The following is a 12,886-nucleotide window of genomic DNA, read 5'->3' on the forward strand; positions in this document are numbered from 1 at the left end:
CTGCCGCTAGTTAAACTCTACCACAAGAGAGGTGCGCGTTTATAGAAGCGTGCATTCTCGCTGCTGAAATCTAGTCTTGGTTCAAGAATTTAGCTGGGTACCAGTGTCCAAAGAGGAAGGTACTGATGAGATAGCATCGCTGCTTTCAAAACCCCCTTTGGTTTATGGCTTGGTTCATTTTAAATTACTGGTAATAATTGTGTTACATTTTAAAATAATTACATCTAAAAATAGTTTAGAATGGAGCACATGGAAATGAAGAGATTATATACGGATATCATAATTATTTCAAAATTTCATTGTTGTTAAAAAGGCCCGTCAGGGAGAGACAGCCCTTCAACTGGTTTGACCCGAGGACCCTTGGGTTCCTGCCAGCTGGTTTGGTCCTTTGTGTCCACGTCACCAAGGACATTGTCCCTCACCCATACACAAAGCCTGCAGCCCAACAGAAGAAGCAGCAGGAAAAATATGTAATTGAAAGTGTTTCGGAGGCCAATTTTGTGGGAGTATTTGATATTGGTTTATAGCTTAAAGACAAAATTAAAGTTCTCCCTCTATAGGAAAACTTGAGCAAAGGCCAAAGCTTTGGGCAGAAACTCATTTGCTAACAAATAGTCACCAAGTGTCCAGTCGTGACGGGCAGCATGTGAGAACGTTGGGTGCAGACTCACCCTCGAGAAGCTCATGATTGAATGGGAAAGATGGACATGCAAAACAGCAAAGTTCTGAGTGCTACGGGGTCTGTGGTTAGGGCGACATTAATTGCATGGGGTGGATCCCAAAAGCTTTCTTGCATGGCATCTGAGCGCTTGTTATGTGTCAGACACCGTAGGGACAGGGGAGATAAAAGACACGCCACAGCCTTTGCCGGGAGAGGACCTGGGTGTGCGTGTGTTGGTCGGGGGAGGGACGAGACCATGCGTCCATCTGGGCCACGCTCACTCTGCAGCTCCTTCGACATAGCCGAGGTATAGCTGCATGTGTGAGTCCAGAGCTCAGGGAGAGGCCTGGGTGAGGAGCTAACGCGAGTGGGGTCCTCACAGCCGTGGGTGGACATGACTGTGATCTAGAGAGAGGAGTGGAGAAGGCCTAGGGCCAAGCCGAGATGAGGAGACTGCCCAGGAAGGAGGAGCTGGCACCAGGGCACCCGGAGCACCAGAACTAGGGAGTAGAAGAGGCAGAGACTGCTGCATTTGCCAGCGCGAGTATTCGTTATTATTACACTTGTCTGTCTGATTCTCTTGAAGTCTTTGGCTCACATAAGCCTTATCTCATTGGAAGTAATTAGGCATGAAAAGAACTCGTAACAGATTTTTTAAAACCTGATTTCATGTTGTATCAGTGCTCTGCAGTTATCTGTGACGTGCTCCCGAACAGAGTGACTTCCTCCATCACCGCTTGACAGCTAGACCGTTAGCGCTGCCCTTTTTCCCTCTCTCCCGTCTCAGTCGTGCACTGTCTTCCCACGAGAGCCGTGGCCGGAAGTGACGGGGGGCGGCTCGGGGGCCGATGCGTTCTTCTCTTTGCGTTAGTGCATTATCGAGCGCCGATAACACATTATGTCACGGGGCCTTTATTCGGAAGTTAGGTGTCTGTTCTGTCGTCTGGTATCTGTTTCTCTAAAATGGAAAAATGTGAGAGTTACTCAGAAGGCTTCAGTGCAGAGGCCTTTCCTCCCTCCCGTCCCAGATGCTTCCTGCCCCGTGTCATCTGATGTGGCAGGCCCTGGGGGGATGTGGCGAGCAGAGCAGACGTGGTCCAGTCCTCAAAAGCTTACAGTCTAGCGTGGGAGTCAGACAGAAATCAGATGCTCACACGGTAAAGACAGAGAGTCGTGATGCTTGCCCCAGTGGGAGATGTGGGGTGACGTGAGAACCCACAGTGAGAGGGGCCGGGGGACTTGTGGGGATCGCTGTATGTTAATGTGGAGTCCTCGTGGAGAAGAATTGCTGTCGCCTGCTAACGAGCTATCAGTATTAAAAACAAAAAGTCGTGTGTGATAAGGCGGCCCCTCAGCCAGCCCAGGGTACGGAGCTGCTCTTCAGAACACATTAAACAGACGAGTGCGCATGTGGAAAGGGGGGAAGCCTGCCTCCCGGGGCTGTCACCCAGCACATTCGCTGTGCAGTGAGGTTCTGACACGTCTTTTTCTTCTGAAGTATGTAAATTATACATTTCAGTTAAAGTTACCGGAAGTCATGTTCCATATTTATCATCATTTAAAACTGCTTACCAGCACATTCAGCATGTGCCTTTTCAGAGCTTCCGCCGGTCAGACCCACTCTGGGGTCTCCAGTCCTCTGCCTGTGCCCCTGAGCTTGTCGTGGACGTGACGTGCATGCTTACTTTCTTTGCTGACAGCCAGAAACTCCACTTTTTGTAAAATGATTTTCATTGTGTTCCTGTTAGTTTCATCTGTTTTTCCTTTAAGTGGCATGCACCAATAAATTCGTCACCATCCCTGGGTGGGGAAACCATTCTAGTCCCGCCCCCCCCACCTTTTTTTTGTTTTCAGTCATTAAAAAGTAGATCGTGTTTAAAGAAATATTTGATGCACATCAATTTATTCTAACAGCTCTGTAAATTCTGTGAGCTTATTATTATTCAAATGAAAGATATTTGCCCTTGCAGTCGATCTCTCTTAATCATGACCGTTTATGTCCTAAAGTTGCCTTTTGATTGTCACCGACTTTAATTCAGTCATTGAACAGCAAATACTTACTGTGCGGCCGCCGTACCCGAGGCTCTTTGAGATGCCAGGAGTATAGCCGTGGACAGTCTGTGCCCCAAACTTAGTGTCAAAATCCTAAAAGCAAAAAGAAGCAAAGACGTAAACAGCCTTAAATAACTTTCCCCTTGTGTAAATACTGGCCCTTCTGCTTGGACGACCCTGGTCTGACCACTTAACGGCTTTGTCAGCTTACTTGACCTTCGGTGAAATGGAAACAGTTTGCTGGGTTGTCACAGTGAGTTGCTCAGGGGTAGACAGATCTCATTAGACACAAAAGATGGAAAGTTTTAATGGCAGCAGATGCAGAGACTGCAGGGCCTGCTACCCAACACAGAAGGTAACACAGCCATGCACCCTGTGGAGGTCCTGCTCCCCGGGCCCCACGGCTCCCCTCGGGGACATCCATCTAGAAGACGTCACTTGTCAGGGAGCTTCCAGCAGCTGCAAGACGCTCTCGTGCTGCTCCGATGGAGGGGTAACCCCCAAGCAGCCTTCCTCTGCCCTGCCCGTGTGCCAGCTCTGCCATGTGCCCATCCGCGTTCCCTGGCACGGTACTCTGTGCACTCCCAGACCTGGGGACGTGAAGGGGATTCCCTAGGGACAGCCCGCAGCACAACCAGACTTGGGGACATGGGGGGATTCCCTAGGGACAGCCCGCAGCACAACCAGACTCGGGGACATGGGGGGGTTCCCTAGGGACAGCCCACAGCACACCAAGCCCTCAGCCTGTCCGAGTGTCATTACAGCAATGTGGGTACTTAGGATTATTTTGACAGTTAATGAAGTAAAAAGCTTTTAGTATAGTGCTTAGCACAAAGTCAGCACCCAATGAATATATTAATTTCATTAATGTATTATAACATTAATTATGAATTCATACATTAGAACCATTCTTATTCACAGTGAAAACCTTAAACAACCTATTCCAGGAGCATCTTTTCCAAATATGAAAAATGTGTTTTCTCTTGAAACATACACGGACAGTTGATTTATTCTAACATACACCTGTTTTTTCTAAACTTGAGAAATTCCTAACAGCAAACCTCTGCTACTTCTTTATTTTCCAGAAAAATAAATGAATATTATCCTCTTCTTAACCCTCCACCTCCACCCCCCCCAAAAAAAAAAACAAGAAAGGAAAAACAGACACAAAAAGTGAAACTGTGATTTTGCTGGTGTTATTTGAAATGTCCAGAAGACGTAATGAATATTTATTGTGCTATTGGTCACATCTCAGTATTAGAAGACTAAAATTTTTGCCGTAACAACCAGCTGAATTACTACTTAACGCTTTGTGCACGCCCTCGGTTCCTTACCTGGTCTGCGTATTTAGTTCTAAATACATGCTGTCCTTCTAAACAAGTTGACGCGATGAGGTTTGCCGCCCTTCCTGCCTGACCGGCGTGGTCCTTGTCCTTGCTTGCAGGTGCTGTTCGGCACGGCCGATGGGCAGGTGATCGTCATGGACTGCCACGGCAGGATGCTGGCCCACGTGCTGCTGCACGAGGCCGATGGCATCCTCAGCATGTCCTGGAACTACCCTGCCTTCCTGGTGGAGGACAGCAGCGAGAGCGACACCGACTCGGACGACTACTCCCCGCCCCAAGGTCGCCCGCTGCTCTGCGGGGGCAGGAGGGTGGCGGGGGGGTGAGCCGCTCGAGAGCAGGAGGGGCAAAGGGCCTCCGAGGCCCAGCACCGGTCCTGGGAAGAGGCCTCGACCCAAAGTGCCAGAGCCGCCCACCGAGCCTCTGTTCTTGGTTTGACTGTTCTCTGCCGTCCCTTTTCTCCCTCCACTGGTCGGGTTGAGGGAGTGTCATTTGCTTACATTTTCCTAGGGATAACATGAGGCTTAGGACCCTTTCCGTGTCCCTGGGGAGCAGGGAGAATAAAGAGAGCAGGGGAAGAGAAATGCTGTGCTGTTCCAGTAAGTCAGTGGACCACGTCCGCGTCTCTAACGCTGTGAAAGCCGCAGCTTTCGTGTGCGCGTGGCGAAGGCCCGCGAGTCGGCCGGCCACCCACGGTCCTAGCTTCCCACGCAGACGCTCGTCCTTTCTCAGTTCAGAAGACCGCTCGCCCCACCCGGCCACCCCGCCTCACCCCGTAGCCTCGCAGTGATGTTAAAGCCGATTAGTCGGCATCGCCTTTGTAAACATTTGGATCAGTGATGAAAGATGGTTTCTTTGCTGGCATTGATTCCAGCTCCCTTCCCCCTGCGCAGCACGTCCTACCCGCAAGTGTGTGAGAGACCCGGCGGGGCCGCGGCCTCGACGTTGGCGCGGCCGTCACCGGCCTCAGCCCCGCCCCGGCCTCCTCCCGCCCCGGCCTCCTCCCGCTCCTCACCAGCCTCCCATGCCCCGCCCCTGTCCCCTCAAGAAGAGGAAATGGCATCGTGAACAGCGGACAGCACCGGCTCCCTGAGTAGCAGCGGTCACGTGCTGCAGGACCTCTGTCCCGGCCCGGACCACTGCGGTCACACCGCATCCTGAGTGCCCGCAGTGGTCCACACACACTGGACAGTCCGCTCTTTGCTGTGACTGCGGGGTGTCCAGGGCACATCTTTCAGCACCCCCCCCCCCCGCAGCCCCCGCTGGCGCCTGCCCCGCTGGGACGGGAGTGCTCGCGTTTTGTCTGTTCCCTCCGTGACACCACGCGATGCTGTCGCCCCTCCCGGGGACATGGGTATGCACACTTATTTGTGCGTGTGTGTGTTTGTTTTTGGAGAAGGTGATGTTCACCCATGAGAAAAAAACAAAAACAAAACTGAGACCAGTGGTAGTGTTTGAGGATCGGCGGGCCTTGAGGGAGCGTGTTCTCGGCACCCACAGGTCCATGCGGGGTGACCGGGCCCTTTCCAGGTGGGACCCAGTCTCGAGTGAAGTGTTGATCGTGTCTTTAGCCTCATGGTAATGGAGTCCGCCTCTGAAAACATTGGGCCAGCACGCTGTTACACAGAACGCGACTAGATTGGGTGCAGGTTTCCCTTTCCCCACTTGTCATTTGAAGAAAGAGGATCCAGAGACCAGGGTTATGCAGCAAGTCCAGAGTAGGCCTAGGGACAGAATTTAGTGCCTGTGCTGCTCTGACCAGCTGCCCCTCTCAGGAGCAATAGGGCGATTTGGGGGTGACAGGGATGTGCCTTTCAGATAGAGCAGGCCTTCCCTGGTGGCCAGAGGAGTTTGAGCGCAGAGGCAGGCGCCTGCTGCATCTTTGGGTGAAGCAAGGGAGAGCGATAACTGGGGGCCCACTGCGGGCGGGACTGCGTCGGCATGAACCGAGCGGGGAGGTCAGGCAGCCCACCTGACGTCTGCCAGGGATGAGCGTGGCGTGGGTGCGACACCCAGGGGATCCTTGCGAGAGAGCCCTGACTCACCTGGCCCAGGGGAGGGACTGACATTTACTTCTTGAATAACACATGGAAGAATCCAGAATGTGGTTCGTCATGGCTCCTTTCTTAACGCCCAGTGAGTACTCCTGGAAGTTACGAAGCAGGGTTTTCCTCACGTTGACTGCACTGCAGATGTAGCAGAATTCTCTATGAGCCACGCCCAGACTCAGCCTTCTCTCAGATTTGGGGTGTCTTCTGGTAAAAGCACTCACGGTGGCCGCCGTGGCTGCTCATGTCCTAGAACATTCAATAAAAGAGTACTTAGTGTTGAAAAGCAATTTTCTTCTGTATTTTGGAGCAGGATTAATAAAACATGTTCATTCCTTTTCCTGCCATCTTTATATGTTATATGACATTCCAGTAATTTACGTTTACACATCACGAGAAATATATAACATCAGCACGCAGGTTAATAAACTTTTCACACACATTTTCACCACCGCACGACAGAGCCCAAGGACCCCCACTGCGTGTCTGTCCCCATCCTGCCTGTCATCCCAGGGTTCTCTGGTGCCCCCCGCCCCCGCCGGCCCGTGCGTCCTGAGTGGTGGGGACGTTGCCTGGCTCAGTAGCGCCCCAGCCCCGAGCGCGAGCGGCATCCCCGGGCCGTTCGCTGTGCGCTCTGCAAGGCTGCAGCGCCGTGGACTCGATTGGGTCGCGTGCTCATCGCCACTTTTTCAGTCAGCGTTTCTGTCCCCACAGATGGTCCAGCAGCGTATCCCATCCCGGTGCAAAACGTCAAGCCGCTGCTCACCGTCAGCTTCACCTCGGGGGACATCAGCTTGATGAACAACTACGACGACTTGTCTCCTACTGTCATCCGCTCAGGGCTGAAAGGTACGGAAGGCTGTGTGGGACCCCAGGCCCACAGGTCAGCCTTGCAGGCCGGGGGCCGCACACCCAGCACTTGCTGATGCCAGCCTCTGCAGTGACCTCCGGGCTTAACGGAGTCCGGTGGTGAGGGCCACTGACGTTCGCTCCTCTGCTAATCTAGCCGCCGCCAAGTCTCGCCTGGAGGAGGGACTTCTGCCAGCTTCGCTGCTCTTCTCCCCCTGCGGCAAGAGCGGCCCTCTCTCGGACACACGGAGCGTTTGTCCTGGCTGACACGGTGTCCTCGCAGTAGTGGGCGGCAGGCAGTACCTGGTGTTCTTGAGGCTGCAGACGACGCCCAAGACATACTCACACGGACACCCTGTCATTTTAAGGCTCATTAAGGAACTGATTATTGCGTAGTACCGTGACCTGAACAGACTTACGGAGGCTCCACAGTTGCCAGGCCAAGGCACGGATGCAAAGGTCAGCTGACTGCCTAGTCAGGTGCTGATACCTTCCGGATACGTTGCGAAGTGCTCCTCTCTCAGGAAAATCCATGTCCATGGGCATTTGGGGTATCCTGAATTTTGTAGTTTGAGAATACTACCGATGATGTGACCCTGACGATGATGTGACCCTGATGAGTTTTTTTGAAAAATAGTCTGTCTCCTCAGTCAAATGGTACAATGCACAAAATCCTGGGCTCCCTCTGGTCCCCAGTGTTAGGGAGACCACTGTAACCCGAGTAGGGGAGGGGCACGCCAGAATCTTCAGTTCAGCCTGCTGCTGCCGTTCAGAGCTCGCCATCAGACCAGAGTCGCGGCCATGTGCTGCTGGACTATTCAGGAGTCACAGGGAAATAGATAATCAAGTCTCTAGTCCAACCGCAGACCGGCTGGAACACATCATGCGTGCCTGCACCCTCCCTCCCCACGAAGCGCTGACCAATTCTATTTTAAAATTAGAGAATGCCTTTAGAAGCAGGTTGCACTCCCTCTGTGGGTGTCCCATTTTGCTGTTTCAGGGCTGTAACCGGAAGGCGTTGCTTAGCCTGTGAACTCCCGAGGGACAAGGACCGTGTAGCTGTCCTTCATTACGCCGCAGGCGGCCCCGATCGGGACCGAGCGAGTGCTTTTGTGGTGACGAGCTTAAATTCCTGGGGATTCTTCTGAATTTTCTGCCTTTAGTGGAGCTAAAATATAGGGATGGATATCATAAGCTTGCCATATATTTAATAATCCAAGCTTTACTTTTTTTCCTTCAAAAATTCTATCTTCAAACCTTTTTAACCAAGGTGTTTAATTTGATCAGAACCTAACTCTAGTTCTGGAATCCTGAACTAAGTTCTCTACTAAATATCTGATTAGGGCTGAAAAGAACACAGTCAGCACTTAGTTCCTTTTCATTCTTTATGGGGTGAGTTTTTCTAATTGTTCGCTGCCTCGCCCTACCGACCGTGGAGCTGTGCGACCATGGAGCTGTGCGTTACTCCTTCCTTGGAGGTGTTACTTTGTCCCCCGCCAGACCGGGTTTCCCTGGGGCAGCACCGCCACGTCCCACCAAATCTGCAGCACGGGGCGAGCGCAGACTGCTGGCGGGGGAGGTGACCCAAAGGCACCCTCCCAGATGGGACAGTTTTTGACCCGAGTTTTATCCTAACTCCTATCCCGTGTGATCCACGTAGTCTTTCTCGGTCACTGTCTCAGAGAAGTATCATCAGAGAACTTTTCCAGTGAAAACAGGAGGCTCATGAAATTCTTCAGTTTATCATCAGCACCATAATTCGTGTCATGTGCGAAAGAACCTAGAATGTCATTTAGCTTACAGTCCCTTGACCCGACCTCTTCCCCACCACCTGTCAAACTTCGTCCTCATTGCAGATTTGTATGTGGGGTAGAGAGGTCGGTTTGCTTTGCAGATGTTTTCTGAATGAGTTCTCCTTGACGAAAAATCTGAGAATCCCAAATTGGGGACTTCTTTTTATCATACAATTAACGTTGGATTGGTCCGCTTTATTTAGGGTTTTTACCCTTTGTTGTGGCTTTTACCCTTTCTTGAGGATGTAGGGGAGAAAGAACATTTCCCTCTACCCATCTGACGCTCTCTAACTGGGGCCTTGTAAATTAGACCGACAGGAGACAGATGGACAAGGGAGAAACAAACAGGTTTATTAACACATGTATTATGCTTACCACGAAAGCACTCAGAAATGAATAACTCAAAGCAGGGGGTTGAGCTGAGAACTTGGGTTTATGTAGCATGTTAACAAAAGGACAGTACATTTTTTAGAGGCAACAAAACCACGGAAAGGGGCCATAAGTTTCTAGGGCAGCAAATTGAGGAAGGAAAATGCATGGGGGAGCTAATGGAAATTAAGGGCCATTCGGTGACATTCGTTATATAGATTCTTTTGGTGCCATCTTGGCAAATAAGGGTCTAAAGTTGTCTCCAGTGATTAATTTATGTCCTTTCTGGTGAGGGTGGCACACATTTACAAATCTGTCCTGTTTTTAGGTAGGAGAAAGAAAAGCTAAGGGTTCTTATCATAAAAAGCAGACTCTTGAGAAGAATCAGTCCTGTATTCTTAGCCCCCGGCGTGGTCCAAGGTGGTAATCTTCAGATGTCCAGTGGGCTGGACGAGCGAACAGCTTCTTCCTGAGGTCACTCAGATGGTCATCTGAGGGTCTGACACGTGTCCAGGCAGTGATGCAGGACTGGAGAGTTGAAAAGTATGAGTTCCCCGCCTGGTGAAAGCCAGGACAGAACCGTTTCCTCGTCCCTAGCCACCTGGCCACAGTGACTCCATTCTATCTCTTCAAGCTGTTCCTCACCTGCGCTAAAGACATCCTGGATGTTTGCTTGAAAATGCTTGGGTTCACGCTTAACTCAGAGAGTGCCTACCTAGGAAACAGAACCCCCCTGAGCGCTCAGGGCCTGTCTCTGAGCAGCCTCTGAATGATCGTGTGTCTAAACCAGCCCTGCAGGGCCAACAACCTGCTTTTCTGTTGAGAAAAACCACCTTGTGACAAAATTCAAAGAATCTAAGTTAAATCAATCAGTCGAACAAGCAAACACGTTTTCACTCACTCACTGGCCAAGCGGGCCCGCTGGGGATCCTTGGGAGTTGAGCTGTCATCTTCACTTCTGCAGTATCGCAGTGACATTTCTGCCCTACATAGCGGTAGACTCCATTTTTTTGTCGTTGTTTTTGCCTGTTAGTGTTAGTTGCTCCTCCTTTTGACTTTCTCTGTGGTTCCAAAGGTGCCATCCAGAGAAAGTCATTTCGGTTTCGTTAGCCGATTGGGCTCTTCCCAGAGCGATCGAGGCAGCAGGTGTCCAGAGCACACTCGGTGTGTACACACATCCTCTAGCTTCTTTATAAAAATCTAACTCACCAGGATGTGCATTTAAGTCTTATTTTTCATTTCCTGGTTTTTACTCAACCTTATTCATATGCATTCATAAGAAAAAGGGGGAAAAACTCCTTTTATTGGTGCGTTCACTATCTCAGGTTGTAGAGCTTTTCATTTCGTGTTTGTCTGACTACTTCCACTCAGCCCTCTGCTCCCCCCTCTCTCCAGTTCCTGTCTGTGGTTGACTTGATGAGCAAGCTCTGGCTTCCCTGGGGCTGGAGAGCCATCTCGTCCCCAGGGCCACGGTCCCGTCTTCAAGAGAAGTTAAGAACTTGGTGACCTCAGAATGGCCGGTGTTAATGTCAGCATCAGTACTGCATGGGAATAAGGGGTGTTGTGGTCACGTGGGACTTGCTAGAGCTCAGGGGCTGTCGAATTCTAGACCTAGCTCTGAAATACTTTCCTGTCCGGCCTCTGTGGAATGGGCCACCGAGTTCTAGATTTCAGAGATCTCTGTATAAGCCACATACGGTCTTAGGATTTTACTATGCTGTAAATCTTATTAGGACTAATACAATTCATAGCCTTTTTTACAGGCACTGACTGGCTGTAGGTGACATTGCATCTCCAGTGTGGACACAGTACTACCACCTCACACAAGTTTCCTCTTCTTTCCTAAGCCCCACAACATCATCAGATGTTGGATAAAGGTCAGGGCAGATAGTCAGATGCAGATATGTCCTTCACCTGTACGTTACCTGCCCAGCGGTGCACAGAAATCAAATGAGCACAAACTTAGGCTTTGCTCTTGATGCACTTTCTGCTTTTAGCACTCACGACCCCTAAGTTACCTCTGGGGCAGCAGGCGCAGCAATGGGAAAAGCACTTAGGCCGTACAGTCAAAGGCTTTATCATCTTCCCTGCTCTCTCAGAGTTGTGTAAGTCCCAGTATGGAGTGCTGGTATTGGAAATAGGTATGTACCAGCCAGCTTTGTCATATGCGGTTTTGCCTGATTTAGTTATGTTTTGGGGGGACTGCAACTCCTTTCTATGTAATGAACGCCTGTTTTTAATAGTACATATCATCTTCAGAGAAATGAGTAGCTGATGTCCTCATGAGAGAAAGGGGACGAGCCACCATTGTATTTGCTCTGCGTCTCGATTTTTTAAACTACTTAAGGGAAAGTTCGGGGAGGGGGGTGTCACATCTTCAGGCTGACCTTTTTTTCTTTGTGATTTCAGAGGTGGTGGCCCAGTGGTGCACGCAGGGAGACCTCCTGGCAGTCGCTGGCATGGAACGGCAAACCCAGCTCAGTGACCTTCCCAACGGCCCCCTCCTGAAGAGTGCCATGGTCAAGTTCTACAACGTCCGAGGGGAGCACATCTTCACACTGGACACACTTGTGCAAGTAAGGGCGTGTGTGAGGCACTCGCTGGGCGCCCTGTGTTCGCATGCCCGGCCTCCAGTAAATACTCGTGAGTGGGTTATACTCTGACAGAGTCTAATCCTTGTGGACTTAATTAAATTATGGGGCATAAACCAGAAGGAATGGGGAGAAAGACACGTTTGCCTTTTAACCAACACTTTATTCCGTTGTCTCGTCAAGTGAGTGAACAGTAAGCAGAGGGACCTGGTGTTTATCATCGGTTTGAAGCAAAAACCAGAAACTCGCAGAAGGGAATGCCAGATCTTCATTTACTCTCTGGTGCTATGTTTGTTGTGCCAGTCATGTACTTTTATATTTCAGCTAAGTAATTGTTAAACAGTAAGTTTAAAAAGCTTAAAGGTCTTTAAGAAAGTATGCATAGGTGGACCCCTTTCTGTTTGTTATGTCCCAGAAATCTTTAGACTAGTTCATTTCTGGTCAGTCATAGTGGAAGACAAAATTCTCAGTGGGGTGGCAGAGACAAGGCTGTGAGTGAGCTGACGATTGATGCGGGGTGATGATAAACTAGAGACTTGTGTCCTAATCTTACCCAGCTCATCAGAGGCAGGTATCCCAGATTTGGGGTAATTGGTAATTAGATGCAGACATTAACTATTTAAATATATCCTTTTTTAATGTGGTTAAGACACATAACAAAATTTATCATCTTAACCATTTTTAAGTGTAAGTTCAGTAATGTTAAGTGTATTCCATTGTGTTGTAACCAATCTCTAGTACCTTTTCATATTGTATGACTGAATCTATGCCATTCTGTTTCTATGAATTTGACTTCTACATGCCTCATAGAGGTGGAACCATATAGTGTTTGTCTTTTTGTGACTGGCTTATTTCACTGAGCATCATGTCTTCAAAGTTCATTCACATTGTAGCATGTCAGAATTTCCTTCCTTTTTAAGGCCGAATAATATGCCATTATAGATCGATCGATTGATCAACTGATCGATAGATGGCGGAGAGAGAGAGAAAGCATGCACATGAGAGCGAGCAAGCTATAGATACAGATATATCACATTTTGTCCATTCATCCATCAACGGACATTTGGGTCCCTTCCGCCCTTAGCTATTACGGATAGGGCTGCTGTGACCAGGTATATACAGATATCTGTTTGAAACACTACTTTCAGTTCTTTTGGATAAACACCCAGAAGTAGGTCTG

General features: G+C 49.9%; 1 protein-coding gene across 8 annotated transcripts in view; it reads left to right on the forward strand.

Annotated features, from left to right (window-relative positions):
• Positions 1 to 12,886, forward strand: part of TULP4 (TUB like protein 4) — a 165,673-nt gene that overhangs the window by 120,978 nt on the left and 31,809 nt on the right. For all 8 annotated transcript variants that reach the window (XM_036223239.1, XM_036223248.1, XM_036223230.1 and 5 more), the window contains 3 exons: positions 4,158 to 4,338; positions 6,819 to 6,953; positions 11,525 to 11,691. In XM_036223239.1, coding sequence (XP_036079132.1) covers positions 4,158 to 4,338; positions 6,819 to 6,953; positions 11,525 to 11,691 — 483 coding nt within the window. The remainder of the gene's footprint in view (positions 1 to 4,157; positions 4,339 to 6,818; positions 6,954 to 11,524; positions 11,692 to 12,886) is intronic.

The sequence above is a fragment of the Rousettus aegyptiacus genome, unplaced genomic scaffold (assembly GCF_014176215.1).
Source record: "Rousettus aegyptiacus isolate mRouAeg1 unplaced genomic scaffold, mRouAeg1.p scaffold_m13_p_1, whole genome shotgun sequence".
In the NCBI taxonomy this organism is placed as follows: Eukaryota; Metazoa; Chordata; class Mammalia; order Chiroptera; family Pteropodidae; genus Rousettus; species Rousettus aegyptiacus.